The following is a 24,022-nucleotide window of genomic DNA, read 5'->3' as shown; positions in this document are numbered from 1 at the left end:
AATCAAACTACTAGGATGTAACTCCATCCATGCTTACACTGCACCTACAGTATAGTTGATTGTAGAATGAGGAATGGCTGGGCCTACGCTCTGTGTCCCTCTCTCTAGAGGCTAACTCAGGAGGCTAACATTGGGACAACTGTGTTGCTTTTTTTTTACATATTCTCCCCTTGAACTCATAAGTAAATGATGTGAAGAGGCATTCCATGAGTGCTGATATTGGCTCCTTTAGAATAGACCAAAAATGACATCCTTTGTCCTTTCCCGACCACTTTTCCTTGACCTTGAAGGAAAACGTCACGGATGTTGAGGAGAATTCGCGAGGACTTAGGAGAAGATAGCCGCGGTGGGAGGACAATCTGACTGCTCCTCCATTTAAATGTGGCTGCCGCAAGGAATTGTGGGATGGCATTATCTCCTTACCTTTCGCCAAGGCTGAGATAAGAAAGAAGCATTGAAGACCCTTTCCTTAGCATTTAGAGAATTCGGCCAGCTCTTATCATGGCTGCCACTTGGATTCTTCCGGGCCTTTCAATCGGTTTGAAAAACGTCCTAAACCAAAATGACTTTAAAATGCTCTGTAGCACGGCTGTGATTTCTGTCATAGAAAGACATTCGCGCCCTGAAATTCAGTGTAACAGCAATCTCCTCATGTGATATTGCTGAATTATAGTAAGTAGTTATTAAGTATCTATATATATATAAATTACCAATGCTGCCATGGCTATTATATTTGATTAGTATCATGTGTATGTATTGCTAAAGTTATGTGCTTTCTTAAATCCACATGGCTCAAACCTTCTGATGGTTGGCATTCAGTTTAGTGCATCAATGAACTAGTAGCTATCACGACCCAACCACATTCAAGCATGACTTTGAAGTAGTCCTAAACCCAGTAGCGGGTAGCTACCGTTTCATGCTTACAGACCATTTATCTGGTTCCCATAAACCGAGATCCTGTTTGTTGGCTCAGGAATCCTGTTGGATTAATGTTAAAATGTTTCTCTATCCTAATGCCCTGTTGTATGAAGGCACAGAACCAGAGAAGACCAGAGAAATGGGTTTGCTCCTCTTATGTTGACTGAGGTTCTATTTGTTCTCCACCCAACCCCCCCCCCCCCACCCCCTCTGAATAGCTGATTATGTCCCCCCCAAAATACAACCATAACACAGAGCCATTATTTTAATAAGAATAAGAATAATTCATATTTTTATGTTTTGCTAAAACAGAGCATTGCAAGTGCAACGAAAACAATAAAACGAGAACTAAAATCTCCATCGTGAAGGCTCTGTGCTCTGTGGTATTCTGTCTCCCCATGATGAGCTGTAGACAGAGCCCCACCCTGACAGGTCACATGTGAGTCAGGGCCGACGAGCGACTCCGTACCGAAGATGACTGCCAGACGGAAATCCTGCAGGTTTTAACCTCGCTTTGGCACAGAACGAGCAGCTGCCATACTAAACTGTAAAAACGGTTGGGGATTTTGAAACACAAGCCTGCAGAAGAAAGTGTTTTATACGGAAATGAATAATTGCCTCTTTTAGGCCAGATTTATTACCTTAAAGACACATCTTTGAAATGTTAAATTCATTTTATTTTTCATGATTGTGGTTTGACGATCATTATGTTGTTTTATGATTTAGATTATTCAATTGATAGATCTTAATTAGTTACACTGTGACTAATCAGTTGTCCTGTAACATACAGCACATTTGTTGGTATCTTGCACATTTCTGTTTTTGAGTATTTTGCAATTTAGATCTTTTTTGGGACAATTTTGACCAGAGCCTCCCCCCGAAAAAATAAAAATTCAAATCAGAATGTGGACTAAAACTGATGGGCTCTTTGTGAAACCAAACGGCCGATAGTGGTGAACTGGGAGCTGAAGGGAGGTAAACGGTACCAGCAGACATATCATTAGCCGGCCATTCAGAAGAGAGTGCCTGTGGGGTGGAACCTCATGCACGGGTCCGTCACCCAGCTGGAGATGATTCATCATGCTGAGCCTTCTCTCGTCCACTTCAGGGCGATGGGTGGGGGGAGGGGGGCGGGGGGGAGACACAACCCCCCACGGCCAAGGCTTGGAGAGTCAGAGGCAAGAAGGCCTCTCTTTGTACAACAGGATTTTTACATTTGGGTTTTTATTTACACACATTGCATACGCGCGTTTCATAATGGTTACTTTTTCTCATAAATAAAAACGTTCATCGTTCTGTTCATATGCTTCGCACGCAGTGTGTGAAATTACAATGAGCCAACCGTTCATGCGGTTATTATTTTATTGATTGGATGCTCACACAATAGGAAGGGAAGAAATCATTCGCATTGATTTAAAAAAATGATTGATCGATAATGTTTTGCACGTGCTACAATGACGACTTGAGGCTTATTATACGACTGAAATTACAAAACGTTTCAGCTTTCTTTTAAAAGACTTCAGTGTGAGAGACAGTGCGACGGAACCTGGCTTGTCCTGTGTGAGGAATCATAATAACAGGCTATAAAGCTAATGTACATTGACACCATTAACCATTAATGTAATCTTACATTGATGTGAATCAATTCATTTTTAAACCAAAGCGTGGTTTTCTACCTGGTTTGTCTTTGATGTTCCTCTCTATCTCAGGTATTGTCATGTCTGCATGACACGGAGCTGTTCCACTGGAATCAAGCAATGAAAATGGGTGCTTGTCTAAAAGCTCTGACATCAGAAGATTGAATTGTTGATTTATAGTTCTTTAAGAGGAGCCGTGGCCACATTGGCTTACAGGCAAAGCCGTTCTCCCTTTGCTAGTGTCGGGAGATTGTTTTCCTGGAGTGAACCCTTGATCAATTCTCTTGACAGAATGCAATTTAATGGACACCATCCATGAGATTTGCTAGCACCTCTTTTGTAGGCATACACACCGGGCTCCATCACACCATGTCTGAACGCACACTGAAGTACCTGCGAACAAATGGCTTTTAAGAAATGGTCTGCATAAAGGACGTGTTCATATTTACTGTAATTAAATACCTCGACCAGAATGCGCCGTTAGAATTGTGCCACAATAATACATGGCATTTACCATGTATAATTGGGAAAGACACAAGGAGATCTAACTTTATTAAGAAGTAATTTCCTACTAGGAGAGAAGCGTAGAGGCCCGGTCGCGCAGGTGTGCGCCCATCTGGCTCTGTGTGTGCTTACAAGTAGCGAACAGACGGCAAAAGAAAGTAGTGAGAGAAAGACGCAGCAGTCCACAGATGTGGAAGGAAGATGATGATGCAAGCGGACTGGGGTGGTTGAAGTTCACACTATGAGAAGGACTCCGATATGGGCTCAACAGGAAGGAAATCTTCAAAGGCACAAGCAAGAAGTTCTGCTGTGGAACGGTGGAGAGAGTCAAACTTTATCGGGAATAGCTCGTGTTTTTTGCTTTTAATTACTCTATGTTTTTCTATATCTACAGGAAACCTCGGAGTCCTACTTTCCTTATTCTCCCACATGCGGATCTTATCTGGGGTATACTGTATTTCTCACCCAAACGTAATTATATTCAGTTTTCCATATCCAAACTCCCAGGCCCACCCAAACTCCATCGTTGCTCGTCCCTGTCACAAGGCTCAGCCACGGGTTGTCACATCCCCCCTCCCCACGTCTCTGTGGATTTGAAACACGGCGCTGACGGCCGTCTCAGAGCTCCGTGTCTCGGGCTCAGAACCCTCCAGAGGAAACTGGGCGAGGGCGTGCGCACTTCACAGAGGCGGGGATCAGGGGGGGATCGCAAGCTATTAACAATCGCATCAGAAGCGTGGGGCGAGATCCACGGCAGTCCAGCGGAGGCCCGTCACGCAGGAGATCCATCACGCCCGCACGGCCTCTGTTACAGGGCTCGCCTCCTTCCTCCTGCCTTTAGTTTCCCACTTCCTCTGCCTCCCCTTTTTCATTCGGTCTCTCTCTTCCCATTTTCTCGTTCCCAGTTTATCGGTCCATCTTGCCCCCTTCCCCCCCGTTTTATTGTCTCTTTCTCCTCCGTTTTCCATCTTTCTCTCCCTTTCCAATTATTTTCCCTCCCCTCCCCCTTTTTCATCCTGTCTCTCTTTCCCACACTCACAAAAACACACACATTCACACACGCCCCAAACACACAGACACACACGCCCCAAACACACACACACACACACCCACACAAGTCTACTCCTGATCTCCGCCGGCTCTGCCTGTTCTGTATGCCCTGCTGGCCGTGGCTGTGGGGGTCCCAGAGTCCCCGGCTGTCTCTGTGGAGCCTGTATCTACATCTCCCTCTCCCCGGTGTGACAGCGAGCATCTCAATTGAGCCATCCCCCTCGTCCCAACCCCTCTGCCTACGGAGCCGCGTGGGGGAGGGGGGGGGTTCACCTGTATCCCTCCTCTCACCGCCTCCGCCCGGGACAGAGTGCCAGACGATATATCTCCATAACTTCGCTTTTTTGGACCACAGCCAGGATCCGTCCACCCCCGTTTCAACCACTTAAACACTTATTATGGAAGATGTTTTGTGTTGTGTGGGGGGGGGGGGGGGGTCTTCACACATTATAACTGACAGTAGTCCCCCTCGTTAGTAAGCCCGACCTCTGACCTCTCTCTGACTGCCTTCGGAGTTACCGTCTCTCCTCGCTCTCCTCTGTCTCTTCTAGTCTCTCTCCCTCTCCCTCTGTTCTCCCTGCTAATCTCGCCTCTCTTGTTGTCTTGCCCCTCTCCACGGTGGTGGTCACTCCCTGCTCCTGGCCGATGCTGGGTCGCTGTCAGACTGAGCTCCTGTAAGGAGGAGATAAAAGATTCGTCTCCTTCCGACTTCCTGGACAAGCTCATGGGAAAAACGTCAGGCTATGATGCTCGCATCCGACCCAACTTCAAAGGTACGTACGGGATGGTGAAGCTGTGATCGGGGTCATGAACGCATCCGTCCGTGGGTCGGGTTTAACGCGTCGTGATTCCTTACCCAGCAGTTTCCCAGAAGTTCTTGTCAAGATTTTGATGACATCAACGATTTTATGAATTTGTTGATTGTTGCAGATCCACAAAGTTAAGACCCGACATAGAAGTATGACTTAGCTTGTTCTATTCAATCGCAGAGGCCATTTTAATATAATACTTACAATGAAAATCTAAAGGATAATACAGTAATATGAGTTTTGGTTTGGTATGGATGAAGGGGTGGATGAAGGGGTACTGGAAAACATACTGGTGGGGCAGGGAAATACTGGTCTTGTGGTTAGGGTGTTTGGATCCAAGCTGAAAGATACTGGGTTTGAACACCAATATCCACACTCCACCTGCAGGCATCCTTGTGTTTGAGGATGTAAATGGGAAGTGCAGAGATACAGAGGAGCATAGAACAACTCTGAAAGACTTGGGAAAAACAGCCAATAAAAACAAAAATCGATTAGAGACGTCAAACCCAAAAACGACTGATGACAGCCTACAGCACCATCCCCTTGATTGTGAAGACTAGAGTACAGGATAAGACAGAAAACCCCACACTGTAAGACCTAGGTCTTACAGTGATGTGCAGAAGTCCCCCTTCTGGCCATGACCCCTATCACCTTGAGCAACATGCCTCCCCCATACTTATTAAAGGCCTGCATCTAAACCCTTCAGTCGTTCTGGTTTAAAGCATCTACTTCATTACTGAATAGAATATTATCCACCTCGGTCCCATCTGTCATTGACATCCCTGATCTGCAAGTGCCCAGTGCTATGAAACAGACTCAGGTTGTGTGTCGTAAGGTGAGGGGTCCGACAGTGTGACGGGATTCGGACGGTGGAGTTATTTAACATGCAGAACCAGCATGCATGCACGCCGGTGTGCTAAGCAGGGCAGAGACAGAGCTACTCTGCAACAGAATATCTCAGGGAGCTTGCGAGACTCATCCATATTTCATGTGTGTTCCACAATCTCAAAGTTCTCCGCACTGTGCAAGACATCCATCTGAATCCATAACACTCACAAAGGCACCTGGTGTTCTACTCTAATCCTGTATCTTTTTGTGTTCTTCTGAAGAGGTCATTCCCTCGCTGCTGTAGGCCTATTGGATCTTCGCCATAATTGATATAATGGGGCTGGTTTGAGCTGAGACTCTCTGTGATCGAAATGGATTGTTTCTCACCATTAAAAAACAAAAAACATAAATATATGTATGTGTGTAAATACTGTATATGTATGAGGCATATAATGATGAGGGTGAAGGAGAGGTCACTTCATAGAGAAATCACAAAGTGAATACAAACTTAGCTATGCATACCATCCTCTCAGAATAATGAGTGCATTTGTAACCACAGAGTCTCTTACGATGTTCTTTCCGATCTGTTTGTGTCTGTTTGTGTCTTCTCAGGCCCACCGGTGAATGTCACCTGCAATATCTTCATCAACAGCTTTGGCTCCATAACAGAAACCACCATGGTAGGAGGGCCACAGGAGCTCGATCTTATCCTTATGAAGTGTACCCTTATTTGGGGGATTCTCCCCTGACCAGATCACCAGTCAGTGTAATGTCCTCATGTCCAGTCGTTAATATGTTTCATAGTTGAAAACAATTTCCCGCCATTTACTTCTCATTTACTTCCTAGTTATAATCCAATCAAGGTTGGACATTTTCTCTCATTGTTTCCTGGAGCATATCAGTGTAACCTTCAGAGGCCAGTGGGTCAGTGACGGGCCGATAATGAACTGTCCTCTCCACAATTAATATCAAAATTGGAGGAAAAAAAGGACAAAAAAAGGAAGGAAGGAAGGCAAGGTGAGGAGCTAGAAAAAAAAGGACCTTTACTTTGGAGTGCGGTGGCTGGGTCAGCACAGACACAAGCGTTGTGTTAAATACTGTCAAGGGAGCTGGCAGCAGGGGCTAGGATGTGCACTGAGGTCAGCAGAAAGGAAGATGACAGCAATGATGTCACCAGAAGTGGAGGGAACGTTTATTGTGATAAATGTGGCGCTCAAGCCGCCGGTTTGTCCTCCACAGGGGAATTGTAGCGTATGTCCCGGTTGAAATAGTATTCTAAATAAAGTTATACCTGGATGTGGCTATAGCTGTCCTGCTGGGTCGGGACTGATGGGGATTTAACCTTGCCTCATTGACCCGGTAGGTCAGAGGTCAACATGGGAGCTTGAGTCCCGCATGGCCACTTTCTAACAAATCCATTTAAGGGGTAAAAGGTCGGACTAAACTCCTAACTTTTATTTTTTTTCATGATGGGGCTCTATCAGTGCACCTCTAAAGAAGTTTGGATGATAAAGCACTTTTAGTCCTGGTGTTTGCAGAGGGAGCACTCATACCCGTTCATCTCATGCATCGATTGATCTTTTAGTCGACGCCCGGTCAGAAAAGCACTCTGGTGGGTGAGAACGGCAAGTGGGCAGTAGTTATCCTCACCCACTAACCGTCTGCAATAGTTTTGCAATATCAATATACACAAAAAGCCAATGCTAGACAAGAACAAGTGGCATCAAACGCTCTCATCAGCAATCATCGGTAATCGCCAACACTCTCGTGCCTCTTAATTTCTTCATTATATTTTACCAGTGTGATACTTTGTTACACACCTTACTCAAAGTCCTGTTCCAGCTCGTGGTAAACGTGTGAGGCCACATCAGGGTCATGGAAAGCAGTGCAGCATTTCCTGCATTAATCATAATACTTTGTTATTATTATTAATGCAGGAGGCATTTAGCTGTAAGATGTCTTCGAAACGTTGATGCGTTCTTGCTCAAGACAAAAATAAGCTTGCAAAGACTTACAAGACTAAATAACCTAACCATAAACCAAACAAAAATTAATAAATACACATATCTGTCAACTAATAGTGAATCGTGTCAGTGAGGGACACCAACATGTGTTCTTCTTCGTGGTCGTCTCTGTGATGCTAACTCGTGCGAGGCGCCCCCTACAGGACTACCGGCTGAACCTCTTCCTGCGGCAGAAGTGGAACGACCCGCGGCTGGCCTACAGGGAGTACCCCGACGTCTCCCTGGACCTGGACCCCTCCATGCTGGACTCCATCTGGAAGCCCGACCTCTTCTTCGCCAACGAGAAGGGCGCCAGCTTCCACGGGGTCACCACCGACAACAAGCTGCTGAGGATCTTCCAGGACGGCAGCGTTCTGTTCAGCATCAGGTTGTCCGTCCGTCTGTCTGTCCGTCGTCTGCGTGCCTGTCTGTCTAGAATCTCAGCAGAACACTTACCCTGAGGCTGTGTTTCTATAGGGACCGTCTGGATATGATGAAGGACAAAATGTGGGATTAAAGTTTGGATATTTCACAGTTTAATAAACGTACAGCGATAACAACAGGGGAATTAGTAGTTATTTAATGTTAGTTATATAGTAGTAGTTATTTATTATTAGTTATATAAGTAGTAGTTATTTATTAGGGTTAGGAAAAAAATAACTAGAGTTATATAGTTATTTAAAATAACTATATAACTATAGTTATTTTTGTCCATTTATTTTCACTGTCGTTTATTCTAACGTGGAGCAGAAACACTGAAAAAAGTGAAAGTAGGAGCCGTGATAAGTTGCTTGGGGAACACTTTAAAGTTTACCAACTGCCATCCAGGTCGTGATCTGCTCAGCGATGAAAGAAAGTCTAATTTCCCGGCGACAGTTTCAGAGTCAGATCCGACAGTAAGGGTTACCTACGTGCCTCCAGGACCGTAGACCTGAGTTGGCTCCCGTTAGGGAGTTCATTCATCAGGGGTACTTAGCGTTCTGCTCTCTGGAAGAACAGCATACGGTACGCCTTCCCCGCTCTGGGTGGAGAGAACGCGTGCCAGCGTGTATCGCGCTGGCGGCACTCGTCTGTCTCTGGGCGAGGCGTTGCAGCAGGTAATTACGCTGCTCTCTTCTACCCAAACCTCCTAATGGCTCCCCGGCTTCCCCCAGGCTTCTCAGAGGCTCCATGCATCGAGGACATAAACGGAGACGCTGTGTTCTCCAATTAGCTGGCGGTTAGCGCCGCGCTAAGTGCAGCCAAATGGCAGCGTGACTCACTGTCCAACTCTCACTTGTTTATTATCTGATTTATGTAGGGATGATCAATTCCTGCTCACTGCCTGATTTCCTGCTCTTTTGCCCTACTTATGCTCTGCTCAATACTTATGCTTATGCTCTCCTCCAAATTTTTGTTTTCTATTCACTCTTACTGTGATTCTCTCTCTCTCTCCCTCTCTCTGTGTGTGTGTGTGTCTCTCTCTCTCTCTCTCTCTCTCTCTCTCTCTCTCTCTCTCTCTCTCTCTCTCTCTCTCTCTCTCTCTCTCTCTCTCTCTCTCTCTCTCTCTCTCTCTCTCTCTCTCTCTCTCTCTCTCTCTCTCTCTCTCTCAGACTGACTCTCATCTTGTCCTGCCCTATGGACTTGAAGAATTTCCCCATGGACATTCAGACCTGCACTATGCAGCTTGAAAGCTGTGAGTCTTCCTTCCCATTTCCCGGTGTTCCAATCCCCCTCCACCCCCTCCGCCCCCTCCCTTTCTCTTTATCTCCTCGCTTCCTTTCTTTGCCTCGGTCTGCATGTTGATAGTTTATTATGGTCTGCCTCAGTGTAGGATGTCTCTAGAGATTTGGGACATGATTATGCTTCTGTTGGCAAGGTTTCTTCCAAAAAAAGTACATATGTATAATATCTTTTTTAGAAAACCGGCAATGAGTTTCTGATTACTCAAATCTTCTTTCCACTTACTTCCACAATGCAGATGCTGTTCATATTTGATTAAACAAAAATCGGAAAAATGTATTTCCTCGTTTGGTGCCTCAGGCACAGATAGCATCCGACCCTGATAAGACCAATTTCCCGAATATAAATAATAGATCTTTCATTTTGGTGTCCCTTATATTACTTGACCCTGGGAAGGTGTCTGGAGGTGACTTAATTCACCTTGTGGAGACAAAGGAATAGAGATGTATGAAAAAAAAACGAGTGAAGCGTTCGCAGTGTACTAAATGCATTGCCCCTGTGGCTTTTCCCCACAAGTCAACAAGCCAAACTACTACTTAGCATCTCATTTCACCAAAGCAGGCAACAAACTGTTTAGGTAGAGACAGGCCAGTTTCCAAGCATCCACCGTACAATACAATTTGAATAATACAAATAAATAGTGTTTCAACACACATCGGCCCTATGGAACGTGCTACCCGGCTTTAAGTGAGGCATAGGGAAGTATAATCCCCACAGTTATTGTGGAAGTGTATTCACGGTGGAGGATGCACACGCAGCCTTCAGCAGTGCGGTCTGAAGACGCAGAACAGGCGAGGGTCTGGTTGTTTAACGTCCGACCCCGCCATAAGGGATCCACGTCATCATCATCATTAAAGGCCTGCAGAGTCCACCTACGGGTCTAGTCCCGACATATGTTAGCACGCGACCCGAGGGGGTGATACTGTGCTAGCCTTCCACTGTGGGATGGTCTAGAACCTCGAGAGAAGCCTCTGGCTCTCAGAGCTAATGCTCCGACCCTGCAAGGGCCATCCATTAGAGCCGACGAGAGAGAGAGAGAGAGAGAGAGAGAGAGAGAGAGAGAGAGAGAGAGAGAGAGAGAGAGAGAGAGAGAGAGAGAGAGAGAGAGAGAGAGAGAGAGAGAGAGAGAGAGAGAGAGAGAGAGAGAGAGAGAGAGAGAGAGAGAGAGAGAGAGAGAGAGATTAAAGAGAAAGATTTGAGGTTATGTGGAGCTATGGACTCCAAGACTCTTTACTGCCAAAAGGCGTCAGTGGATAAAAAAAGAACCAAGCTAGAGCTCCAGCCCTTTGTGAACCATCAAAGTCCTGGATATACTGGCCTTCTCACGTGCGTTGACTTGAGCCATCACTTTTCCCGGGAATATTCCCTTTAGGGATGGATGCAACAACCCCAACATTGATTGTGGATGCTGGACAAAATATGCTAAATATGAAGGAAAGGCAATTTAGGTTTTCACATAGATATTTTATTGTCCTTTAATGTCTGTTGCTTAAAGGAGAATACTTGGTTTTATAGAGCTCACATTAAGTGTTAGTACTCAGCATTCTATAATATAAGATTTATTTTAAGTCCTCCTAAATCATAACTTCTTTGGCGTACCTGTTTGCATCCCTGTGCCAGATGCCTACCCCCTACCTGCGGTCCCTTTAAGAAGATGGAGTATTTAACTGTAGATTTGATTCACTATATTATAATTCACCGTGAGTTGCTTTGAATAAAAGCATCTGGTCAAGGACTACATCGTAAAAAAACTCAAATATCGGATTCACTGGCAGTAAACGTTCTCAACGTGTTTTTCCCGTAGCAAAAATGAAGACTAATTATTCTGACGCAGACTATCGCCTGAATCCGATGGTAACCTTCAGAGGTCATCCTCTTCATAAAACAAATCAGACATCTCTGTGCCGGTCAAAGTCGTAACTCTATTCCCTTTTAATATTCCGGACATTTATCAGTTTATTTAGACTCTGCGTTCGTTACTATGCTCCTTGACCGTCCTGTTGGAGACGTCTCCACAGAGCTCTCCTCTGCTGGTTGAGGCGGGATGTGTGAATGACGTTGAATGCTTCTGGAGAACGAGATAAGTGTGTTGTAGCGCTGCTGTTCTTCCGGCGGGAGGTAGTGGATAAGGGATAATACCTTGAATAATTGATGTCTTTGTAATTCGGGGGCCTCAAAGGGCTCCTCAGCCTATCATTCAGACGTGTCAGGAAGCTTGCACTGTGATTGCATGGCCCATGTATTTTTAATACACCTGTAATCAGGCCCACAAGAGGGTATGACATAGTGGAGTCAATCAGGAAAGAGATGGTTGGCCTGTTTGTGTAAGTGGGTGAGTGTGTATGGGTGAGAGAGGGAGTGAGTGAGTGAGTGTGTATGCGTGTGAGAGTGAGTGTGTGAGTGAGTCAGTGAGTGTGTATGCGTGTGAGAGTGAGTGAGTGAGTGTGTGTGCGTGTGAGAGTGAGAGAGTGTGTATGTGTGAGAGAGTGAGTGAGTGTGTATGCGTGAGTGAGTGAGTGAGTGAGTGTGTATGTGTGAGAGAGAGAGAGTGAGTGAGTGTGTAGGCGTGAGAGAGTGAGTGAGTGAGTGAGTGTGTATGTGTGAAAGAGAGCGAGTGAGTGAGTGTGTATGTGTGAGAAAGAGTGAGTGAGTGTGTATGCGTGAGAGTGAGTGAGTGAGTGTATGTGTGAGAGAGAGCGAGTGAGTGAGTGAGTGTGTATGCGTGAGAGAGTGAGTGAGTGAGTGTGTATGCGTGAAAGGAAGCGAGTGAGTGAGTGTGTATGTGTGAGAGAGGGAGTGAGTGAGTGTGTATGTGTGAGAGAGTGAGTGAGTGAGTGTGTTTGTGTGAGAGAGCAAGTGAGTGAGTGTGTATGTGTGAGAGAGAGTGAGTGAGTGAGTGAGTGTGTATGCGTGAGAGTGAGTGAGTGAGTGAGTGAGTGTGTATGTGTGAGAGAGAGCGAGAGAGCGAGTGAGTGAGCGAGTGAGTGAGTGAGTGAGTGTGTATGAGTGTGTGAGGTGATAACTGCGCCCTCCTCTTGAGTGGTGGCGTCCATCGCGGCCTGGCCGGCTGTTGGCTGGCTGTTGGCTGGCTGTTGGCCGGCTGTTGGCCGGCTGTTGTCCGGCTGTTGGCCGTGTCTATCCTGCATTAATAACCCCGTCAGCCTGACACCGTTTGCACATCCTCAGCCACGGTGTAAACACGTTTACGGAGGGAGAGTGCGAGGGCGTGCGCTCGCTCCGAGGAGAGCGGCCCGCTCAATATGTGCGCAAACATCTCCCCCTGCCTCCCCCACGCCCTCCCCCTACCCTCCCCCCGTTGTCATGAGCAGACATGCGTCTCACGTGCGCCCTTATCCCACCGCGACCTTCAAACCACCGCGACACCGCCGCCGCTGCGCTGGCGTGTGACCTTTCGCGGTGACAAACGGCGCGGGCGGCGGCGGCGTCCGGACGGACACGCGGACGTTACATCACCGCGCTCCCCCCCCCCCTCCCCCCCCCCCCCCCCCTCCCCCGGGGTTCATTAACCTTCTTTATTTTGTTCTTTTGTGCGATTTTCAATCATCCGCCGGAGTCCCAGACAGAGCGATGTCTCGGGCTGAATCGGGATCCAGAGCTGCTTTAGTCAGAGATGATTCTCTCATATTGGGGTTAGGATCAGGGTTAGCTAACACTGATGTGATTATCCCTCTGCCCGCTCCGTGTGTCTCCTGTTCCCTAACTCCCACCGGCCTCCGTCCACAGTCGGATACACCATGAACGACCTGATCTTCGAGTGGCTGGCCGAGAGCCCCGTGCAGGTTGCTGAGGACCTCACCCTCCCCCAGTTTGTCCTGAAAGAGGAGAAGGACCTCGGCTACTGCACAAAGCACTACAACACAGGTATGTAATGTACTACAACACAGGTATGTAATGAACTACAACACAGGTGAGTGATGTACTACAACACAGGTGAGTGATGTGCTACAACACAGGTATGTAATGAACTACAACACAGGTGAGTGATGTGCTACAACATAGGTGTGTAATGCACTAAAACACAGATGTGTAATGTACTACAACTCAGGTGTGTCATAGACTGCAACACAGGATTGTAATATACTATTACCCGTGTTGAGAGACCGATAGACACTGCCTAATCCCAGTTGTGGACAAAAACAGGTTGTTCTTTGTTTCCAGTATGCACTCGTTGAGCCACTTTTGAGCAACAAGATCTTTTGAGGATCAACAGAGTCTTAGTTGCAGAGTAGAAGTCCAACAGAGAGCTCAGTACAACCAACAGAAACATTTGTGTTAAGGCATTAACATTTGTGTTAAGTTAATTTTAGAAACTCAGGACGATAATGGCAACCAGATTTACTCTGTGTCAGTGGATCCCAAGCCGCATACACTCACAACAACAACGTCCTCAAAAGCCTTCATCAAAAATGTAAGCGAGCTCTGGAGAAGTGTAAATAATAGTAAATAAAAAAAGGCCGGATCACCTCCACAGGGAAGTTCACGTGCATCGAGGTGAAGTTCCACCTGGAGCGGCAGATGGGCTACTACCTGATCCAGATGTACATCCCCTCGCTGCTCATCGTCATCCTCTCCTGGGTGTCCTTCTGGATCAACATGGACGCTGCGCCCGCCCGCGTGGGCCTGGGCATCACCACCGTGCTCACCATGACCACCCAGAGCTCGGGGTCCCGCGCCTCGCTGCCCAAGGTCAGCACCATGACGACCGTTTCACTCGTTGTTTTGTCTTTCAAATCCGAGATCCAGAGAAGATCTTTTAGTGAGTTGGTTGGAAAGGTAGTTCGTTTTTCCCTCTTCTTCTTCTTCTTTGGTTGGTCTTCTCTTAAGATAACTTGGCTGCGCTGAAGAGAGTAGAATTAGCTAGAGTATTTGCTTCGAATTAGTAAGTTCTAAGTCGTTCCTTGTGAGCATCCACACGTTCTGCTGTTTGGTTGTACCCTTGAGGGATAATAGACTGATGTAGGAGAGTCGCTCACCAGATGGTGCGTACAAGATGTTGTTTGAATTCCCTCCTCTAGGCTAGACGAGGTTGTGAACCATATGCTTTGGTTAGTTATTCAAAAAGAAACCGAAAGCAATTGAAAATTATAAATTAAAAATGTTTCCAATTTTCTCAGTTCAGTGGAGTAAACAGAAATCAATATTCTACTCCTTGCTGCAGTGGTGCACACAGTGACCCTTCTGATGCAAGCTACCCTTAGTCATAGCACCATGTAAACGTGTTGCCTTTTGAAATCTCAGTCAACCCAAATTCATCGTCTCTGGTTTTCAACGTGTTATTTGTCTTTGATGATCTTGACATAGAAGTCGACCACATTTGGTCACTTCTGCCTGAATAATGCAGTAATTGAATGAAAACAGCTGTAAAATCGGATCCGTTCCGAAGTCTCTGCCACGCGGTAAGCGAACGTTCTACTCTGCTCTGAACCGAGAGCTGAAGACAGTGTGCGGATGTGTGGTTCTGCGTCTGGCCAGCGGTTAATGACAACGGCGGCATCAGAAGAGAGGATTTAGCTTCTGTGGCACTTATAGTTTAACGGCACAGTGTGTGGCCGATGTATAAATAATATTCATCATAATGACGAGATGGGGATGTAACCATGGGGACAACCCCTCCCCCCTCGTTCCTAGAACACTTAAATCTCAGCGTTCAAATCAAACCGAAACAGGGGGTTCACATCCACTTTAAGCACTGATGAACGTTTGAACACAACCCGAGTCGTGTTCCAGTCATCTATCGCTGAGGGACTCATTGCTCTTCCCTTCCTCGGGTCGCGCCCCCCTCAGAGAGTAGTCTCTCCGCCCTCTCCTCAGCAGGCCTCCCTGAAGTGTTCCTGGACACGCCTCCTCTCTCCGAGGACCGGCCCGCAGCCCGTCCGGGGTCCCGGAGCCGGACGGACCCACGGCCGCGTGTCGAGCTGCGCCCCATCCCACTGACGCATTATCCTCTCTAGGCCGTCCCAAGGATGCGGGTCACCGCGGCAACAAAACAACTCTCATTAGTCCCGCGGGCGCCTTCGATCAGCCAACGAGCGCTGTGTGACCTTGTCCCTCCCCCCCTCTCTCTCCCAGGTGTCCTACGTGAAGGCCATTGACATCTGGATGGCCGTGTGTCTGCTGTTTGTGTTCGCCGCGCTGCTGGAGTACGCCGCCGTGAACTTTGTCTCAAGGCAGCACAAGGAGTTCATCAGGCTGAGGAAGAGGCATCGGCGGCAGAGGATAGTGAGTGTAAATCACACGTGCACACGCACGCACGCAAGCACGCACACACACACACACACACCGCAGGCACACACCGCAGGCACACACGCCATGCAGGCATACATAGACGCGTGTACAAGAAACACACAAACATACAGAGATGCACACAGACATTAGCCCCTACACCCGCACATGCACACAAGCGCACACACACACACACACACACCGCAGGCATGCATAGACGGGCTCACAAGAACACACAAACTAGACCAAACATATAGTCGCAGAGACAACACACATGCACACAGACATAAGCCATTACACACACACACTCACACACGCACACACGCACACGCACACACACACACACAAGCAGACGCAAAGACACACACAGGGAAATACATATTGCTGCAAAGTCAGGTCAAACACACACACACACACACACACACACACACACACACACACACACACACACACACACACACACACACACACACACACACACACACACACAGAGAGGGAAAACACAGAAAGACAGCCTCAAAGTCCTTGTCACATTCTGAAAACACGGTCTCTGGGCGGGGCGAGCCGCAGTATTCTCAGGACGTGAGCCGAGCGACCGGCCACAGCTGGCTGTCATATCGCATGAGGGAGACGGGCTCATCTCGCATCGCCCCTGCTCGTCCCCGCTGTTTGCGCTGGACCACGACAAAGATGGCCTGATCATTCCTCCCTCTGTCGCTGCCCGTTCAGCTCAGAGCCTCGACCGCCCCTCACACAGATCACCAGCTCCAGCATGTGAAGAACCCCGGTGTTATGTAAGGGGAGCTGGATGAGATCGGGAGGCCACAGCCTCCAGGTCCAATCAGGTTGATCAGCAATACCACTTCCCCTTGTCATTGTTTACAATTAATCAGATTTCATATTCTGGGATGCATTAAAACACAGTTTCCACACAGGGCACTGGTGACCTCTTGTTTTCAGACAACCAGGGTAGAGAGGTATGAGACCTCTACACGGTCATCCACAACAAGACGAAAACATAAAAGCAAGACGTGCATGTCCTATTAAAAGCTTTTCAGACAGCCTGGACAGCCTCCAAGACATATGGCCAAAGCCCCCGTGCTCGGACCAAGAAATCCGGCAGATTTACGGGCCTGTCTGCTGCACCTAAAATCAATACAGAGAGTGAAAATGATGTTCTGGAAAGTGAGAAGGACTCTACCTGTCCACATCAATGGCACAATTACTTCCAGCCCAGGCAGTTTGAGTTGCCAGTCATCTGTCTGGGGGGTATTGACGCCATGCCCGGATGTGTTCCTCTGGACAGAAGTGGGGGGTTTCGATGAGCCCTACGGAAGCCCAGACTGACCAGGTTTAATCGATACGTCTTTGACTTTTATTCAGCTTTCTGAACAGGTTGCGTCCATTTCTGTGTGTGTGTGTGTGTGTGTGTGTGTGTGTGTGTGTCTGTGTGTGTGTGTGTGTGTGTGTGTGTGTGTGTGTGTGTCTGTGTCTTTGTATTTCCAAGTGGAGATCCAGCCCCCTGTGGTCTTCGCCGTAACTGAAATCGGTTTCTAAAGCCTTTCTCCCCGAGCGACGTCACGGTTGTCACATTATTGCATTATCACAATTCCATAGGGTGCCGCTTTAAATGCCATGGATCTTTTTTTTCATCCTTGTCCAATCCGTCACCAGATGAGATCTGAGATCCGGTCCTAGCCCTTTATGCTAGGTGCTTCACTTTAGTCTCATGAAAGCCAAGTGGATAATCACGTTACGCAATTTATGAATATGGGAAAAGGGCGGAAGAGGCAGATATCCAAAAGAACTGACGTCGGGCCCTCGAGGCGTGCACCAGAGTTACTACCTCCGACTCCTTGCTGCGTGCAGTCGGCCCGTTTTAGGTTTCCTTCTTGCGCCTCATTCTTTGTAAAGCGAGCCGCCGGTCAGCCGCCCCAGAGTCCCTGCGGAGAGCGAACAATACCACTGACAGCGGCGCCAGCTGTGGCCCTGAATCAGCCGCCCAGCCTCGGGTCTCTCCCTCAGATCCCACCCTCCAACCCGATGATTCTTCCCTCAGCCGCCCTGAATCGTCCAGGTCCCTTCAGCCTCCCCAGTACACCTGATTAGGTCCTGTTTCCCTGTCCCATAGCCAACGGGCACTGCCCAGCCCAATGCTGGTTCCGACCCAGTCCTGGTAAACCCCCCGCTGTCCCCCCACCCCCGACAAACGGACCCCGCCCACCAGATTCTTTAGAAGGGTAATCCTCAGATCTCCAAAATAGTGTCCTTTATCGTCTCTTTGGTGGCCTCTCAGCTGTCATCACTGGGAGTGCAATGTGTTTCACCCTCAAGGCCTTGCCAAGAACATTTCTAAATCCCTCTTCTTTTTTTTTGGCCTTGCACCACCTCCAAGGATGTTCACCAGTACCAAGTACGAAATAACTTTGAACTTTTTTTTAAGTTTGATAGCCACTGTGGTACACGTTAAAAGCATTGACATTGAACATTGTTTTTGCTTCTTTTAATGGTCTGTTAAGTGTTTCTGCGTTTCTCCCTGGTGTAGTCTCTGACGTGAAATATAGGGGGGGAGTATGTTTGACTGAACACCCTTGACTGAACACACTTCATACCGACCAATTATTGCATCCCGAAGGTGAAATCATGTCCACGATACTTTTTTATATCCACAGTCGTGAACCTTGCGCTAAAATAAGATTGGATCTCATCCCAACCAATCAGAGTGGCCGCGGTGAATGTCGCTGCGCCACATGATCTCTGCACATTGACCAGAGAGATGAGAACCTATTATCTCTTAGGGGAACACACTGGTACAATTCAGGGCTTGATATACCGGATGCTGGAGATAAGAGCAGGAGGGATAATTAAGTGAGGCTGGAAGAGCGACTGCCTCTGGTTTGACCGTTACCGTGGGGTCGTTTGTCATTGGGACAACATTTAGGGACCCAACAAAGTTCCGCTGGCAATTGATCAACCGGTTCTCTGAGAGGAGACAAAGGATGTTGAAGGGGGAGATGGGGGGTCAGGCGACTAAATACCATCACAACAACCAAACATCCGAGTCATTTAAATGTCAAAGCTGTCTGCCATCGTTTTCCTGTCTTGCTTTCTTTCATTCATTCGCTGCATGAATAGAAAAGGAACAACGGAGCTGAGTTTCATATTCAAACTAAGACACATCACATTCGTTTACCGGGAGTAGGATGTCTTCTGAGCCTTCATTTGGCTTGTGCGTCGAGGTCAACGGGGGGTCGGCACGAGTTGAATCGCGTTGACCTATCAAAGTTTGTATATTGTATACATGTATATTGACAGCAATGAGTCTTCCAAAGTAATCAGTGGCAAGCGTTTCACAGCCAAGGTTGATCTGAAATCGGAAGGCCCAGGTGGGCGGATCACCTGGGGAACTCGAGGGTCAGGGAGAGGTCGAGCTAGTCACAGAGAGGGAGAGAGAGAGAGAGACGCAGATAAACAGACACGAGGGGTCAACGCACTGAGGAGACCTCTCACTGACTACTGATCACCCGATGGAGATCGCTCATGTCCGCTGCCCCCCCGCCAAATGAACTGTCAGAGTTAAGGAGGGGCTCTGTTAATATTCTCTTCAAGGGGGAGGAGGCGAGGGGCTCATTCAGAGGGTTTATCTTGTTCCGCCATCTCTCTCGCTGCTCTATCAGAGGGAATGTAAATGAGTTAGCTTCACTCAACATACTCCATCTCAAGCCACGGCCTAAAAGGAAAACCAATCGCTCACAAAGTCTATTGTTTTGGAAATGTCTCGCTCTAAAAGGCCATACTTAGAAGTGTTGTCCAAAATAAACGCTGCAATTCCCAAGAGCCATTAACGATTGCCACAGAAAAGGCTTTTGACACTCTGACCGAGGGCTGATTTGCGGATTCGCTGACGATTTATAAAGTGTGCATGAATGGGTGAAGGTTTGGCAATATTGTGAGGCGCTTTGAGTGGCCACTGGTTAGAAAAGCGCTCTATAATTGCAGTACATTTTACAATTATTATATTTTCCTACTGATTTGCTTCCGTCTTCTCCCCAGGAGGAGGAGCTGGTGCGGGAGAACCGGGGCTTCTACTTCAGCGGCTACGGCCTGGGCCACTGCCTGCAGTCCAAGGACGGCACGGTGGTGGAGACCGCCACGGTGTTCGCCCCGCCGCCGCCGCGCCCCGTGCCCGTCGCCACCTTCTACGACGCCGACGCCCTGCGCAAGCGCTTCGTGGACCGCGCCAAGCGCATCGACACCATCTCCCGCGCCGTCTTCCCCCTCAGCTTCCTCTTCTTCAACATCTTCTACTGGCTCACCTACAAGGTGCTGCGGCACGAGGACATCCACGCCGACGTGTGAGGGCGCCGCCGGAGGAACCGGGGGCGTCCGTCGATCCGTCGCCCTGCGTTTCAACGCCGGCGGCTGCGTTTGTTTTTCTTTTTATCTTTGTATCGTCCTTTCTGAACCAGACCTGCCTGTGAGAACCACGTTAGGAGTGGGAGGGGGGCGGGGGGGGGGGTCAGAGGTCTTCGTTCGTTGCCAGGCTGTTGACTCTGCTCAGGTGCATCTTGGCTGATCTCCGAAGACGTGATCGGGAGGAAAAAATTCTGGCAGAAAAAAGTTTAACTCGTAGCAAATTGGGTCCGTGAGGGAGTGGGTAGGGGGGTGAGGAGGGGGTGAGGAGGGGTGAGGAGGGGGTGAGGAGGGGGTGAGGAGGGGTGAGGAGGGAGCCATGTGTCGCTTTTGCTCTTTTAATCCGTTGTGGATTTTGTTTTTCGGTTTGTTTGTTTGTTGGTTTTCTGGCCTGGACTGCAGCAGAGACAAACCGAGACGAGATGAGTGACAGGCGCTCGGGACGAAGGCCAATCACATCGCTGAGATCCACTGACTTGAATTTCAACCATGCATCTTCGAATGAATGTTTTTCAAACTCGACGCGTGAAGACGTTTTTTTACAACTCTTAGATTGCCGAACCATTGGGTCACGGGCTGGGTGGGCTTGTCTTTGATATTTACCAGTGTTCGATTGGGGTAGTGATATGTTTTAACTACTTATATCAAGAGATTATATATATATATATTATAGTGTATAAAACTGTACATAAGACAAAGCTGTTCAGTAATTGCACAGAGCACAAATGTGTATTTCCTCTCTACATTTTCTCAAAATTTAAATAAATTGATATTCTACCATGAAATCAAAACTACCTCTGGTCCTCTATGGATAAATCTGTTTCTGAAAATAATAGAAATAGAGCCACTTATTTCTCCAATCAGAATATGTATTCTGTCCGGTTGAAAGAATGTTCTAAATATAGTTTGAGCAAAGATTTACATACATCTTCCTAACGATGTCCTTCAGCCCATAGCTGTTTTTAATTATGCAGGTATCGCTAAGAGGAACCTCTCATCATCACTGCATACTCAACGGTTGAAAGTTCAATCCCTCGCAGTTGCAGAAGGGGGGATGGGGTCCATCTTGTACGTTGATTTCATTCTTTCTCTTTCATCGTGCGAGCGGTGTACGTTCGGCCCAAATCACTGAAGAAGCCCTTGAGAAAACCACCCGAAGAAAGCAGCCATTTTGTTCCCCGGTCCCACCGGCAGACCACGAAGGTGTGGAGAGAGAGAGACCCAGGGACACGGCCACTGATGGAGGACAAATGTCTTTTTTAATGGGAATCCGGCGGGGTGTTTTATCAACTAATGAGTTTGAAGAGGGAGGCATGGACGTCGCCCCGCTAATGACAATGAATTTAAAGTTGTAGGTTCAGCCTGGGCCTCAGTGGGGAGACGGTGTTCTTAATCAACCCCCCCCACACGGGGAGGGGTGCGTGTGCACGAGGGTGTGGTGTGTGCACGAGTGTGTGTGGTGTGTGCACGAGTGTGTGTGGTGTGTGTGGTGTGTGCACGAGTGTGTGTTTGCTGACGAGTGTGTGTGGTGTGTGCACGAGTGTGTGTGGTGTGTGTGCACGAGTGTGTGTTTGCTGACGAGTGTGTGTGGTGTTCTCATGAATGTGTCTGGTGGCTGCACAAGTGTGTGGTGTGGTGTGTGTACGAGTGTGTGTGGTGTGTGTACGAGTGTGTGTGGTGTGTGTACTAGTGTGTGTGTGTGGTATGCACGAGTGTGTTTGGTATGTGCACGTTAACAGGGCCGAAAGCATGTGTGAGCCAGAACATATGTGTACGTGTGTTTATGAACAAAATGGAAATGCTGTTGGTGCTCTTATTTATATATATTTATAGATATATATATTTATCATATTTATTATGCCATGGGAAGGATGGTTTCTGAGTTTGAACCCCCCCCCCCCCCCCCTGCTCATTGAGGAATACAAAAAGAGAATCCCAAAGCGTCTGCTAGGGCTTAATTGTGAAATAAGGGGCGTCTGTTGGTCCAGACCTTCAGCGTGTCCGGGCGTCTCCAGGGTGGAGGAGACTCGGGGAACAGCAGCCAGCAGCTCATTGACTGCAGTAGCGGCTGGCTTCTCAACAGGGCTAAGAATAAGAATGAAGTCGCTCGACACATTGGCTCTAAGTCCCCGGCACTGGGCTGTGACAGCTCAAGCAGATTTATAAAAATGAGGAAGGTAAGAAGCAGATGTCAGAAGTATTTGTGATGTCTCTCACTGGAGCCGCTTCTCCCAGAAAACAACGGTTAAGGGTCTGGGTCTGAATGCACGCACGCACGCACGCACGCACGCACGCACGCACGCACGCACGCACGCACGCACGCACACACACTTTCGCACATCAAACACACAAACCAAGAAGAATGAAGTTTGACATACACTTTTAAATTTACCATCTCTTAACGTTGCCCTCATTAGTATTTTCTATATATATTAATCATCTTAAATATCAAATAAGATTATAGAAACCTAAACCTTATATTTCTCATGTTGCCTTGGAAACAAAATCAAATCGGTTTTCCAAACCCTCAAAATCTACACATTGGTTTGAAAATAGGTCTTGGAATAGTTTGACTTCTGGCTATGACACAAGAAATGTTTTTAAGATTAAAGCAGGCGGAAATCTGAATAGCATGTGTGTGCCAATCTGAGAAGCGTTTTAAATCGGTTGCCCGTGACCGAATCGGCCGCCCCTTTCTATTCCACATCGGGCCATTCCTCCTCCTCCCTGCCTGAGAGAACGAAGATCCCCTTAGCTGCTGGATCCCCTTAGCGGGAGACCCCTCGGACGGGCCCCCCCCGTCTCCCCCTCGACAAGCGTCTCCGTTCACAGGCTCACGCGTCCATTACGACGCATGAAGAACTTAAAACAAATACGCTCCCTCTCCAGTCCACCATCAGATAAGGCTTAATCTGTCCCTCTGAAGAAGGGAGGGAGAGAGAGCGAAGCCATGAGGCTGTCTGATCTATAAAGTAATCTTCCACTTTAATGTCCGGCCCCAAAATGGTAATGTTAAATATTCATTAGCCCGGTGGTCTGCCAAACACCTCGGAGCCGCTTGTTTGTTTGAGGAGGCTTAATCTAACCCAGCTCATCCCCAGCCACCCCCATGATGTCTCAGATCATATTTGACGGGCCGTGTGACTGGCTTTGGCTAATGCGTGTACGCCACTGCGAGAGATGTGTGTGTACTTGTGTGTACCTGTGTGTGTGTGTGTGTGTGTGTTTGTGTGTGTGGGTGTATGTGAGTCTGTTCATGTGCGCTTGCCAGTGTGTGTGTTCATGTTTGCTTGCCTGTGTGTGTGTGTGTGTGTGTGTGTGTGTGTGTGTGTGTGTGTGTGTGTGTGTGTGTGTGTGTGTGTGTGTGTGTGTGTGTGTGTGTGTGTGTGTGTGCCTGTATGTGTGCGTGTGTGTGTGTGTGTGGATATCCCTGTGTGTGTCGGATCTTGATTGATGACGGGATACAAAATGAGGATTGTGGAGATGAAGACGAGGCTCCTCCTCCCTCTCCTCCTCCCTCTCCTCCTCCCTCTCCCCCTCCCTCTTCTCCTCCCTCTTATCCTCCCTCTTCTCCTCCGCCTCCCTCTCCTCCTCCCTCTCCCCCTCCCTCTCCCCCTCCCACTCCTCCGCCTCCCTCTCCTCCTCCCTCTCTTCCTGCTCCCTCTCCTCCTCCCTCTCCCCCTCCCTCTCCCCCTCCTCCTCCTCCTCCTCCCTCTCTTCCTGCTCCCTCTCCTCCTCCCTCTCCTCCTCCCTCTCCCCCTCCCACTCCTCCGCCTCCCTCTCCGCCTCCCTCTCCTCCTCCCTCTCTTCCTGCTCCCTCTCCTCCTCCCTCTCCCCCTCCCACTCCTCCTCCTCCGTAACATTAAGGAAGGAGGGAGTCTTGATGTCAGGATAG

General features: G+C 48.2%; 1 protein-coding gene across 1 annotated transcript in view; it reads left to right on the top strand.

Moving 5' to 3' along the window:
* Positions 1–20,216, top strand: part of glra4a (glycine receptor, alpha 4a) — a 37,690-nt gene extending 17,474 nt beyond the window's left edge. The window contains exons 3-10 of the mRNA XM_060063703.1: positions 4,773–4,882; positions 6,359–6,426; positions 7,914–8,137; positions 9,342–9,424; positions 13,216–13,353; positions 13,964–14,178; positions 15,562–15,711; positions 19,768–20,216. Coding sequence (XP_059919686.1) covers positions 4,773–4,882; positions 6,359–6,426; positions 7,914–8,137; positions 9,342–9,424; positions 13,216–13,353; positions 13,964–14,178; positions 15,562–15,711; positions 19,768–20,073 — 1,294 coding nt within the window. The 3' untranslated portion in view covers positions 20,074–20,216. The remainder of the gene's footprint in view (positions 1–4,772; positions 4,883–6,358; positions 6,427–7,913; positions 8,138–9,341; positions 9,425–13,215; positions 13,354–13,963; positions 14,179–15,561; positions 15,712–19,767) is intronic.
* Positions 20,217–24,022: the final 3,806 nt, after the last annotated feature.

This window comes from Gadus macrocephalus, chromosome 10, assembly GCF_031168955.1.
Source record: "Gadus macrocephalus chromosome 10, ASM3116895v1".
Lineage (NCBI taxonomy): Eukaryota > Metazoa > Chordata > Actinopteri > Gadiformes > Gadidae > Gadus > Gadus macrocephalus.
This window is presented reverse-complemented; position numbering and strand designations above follow the sequence as displayed.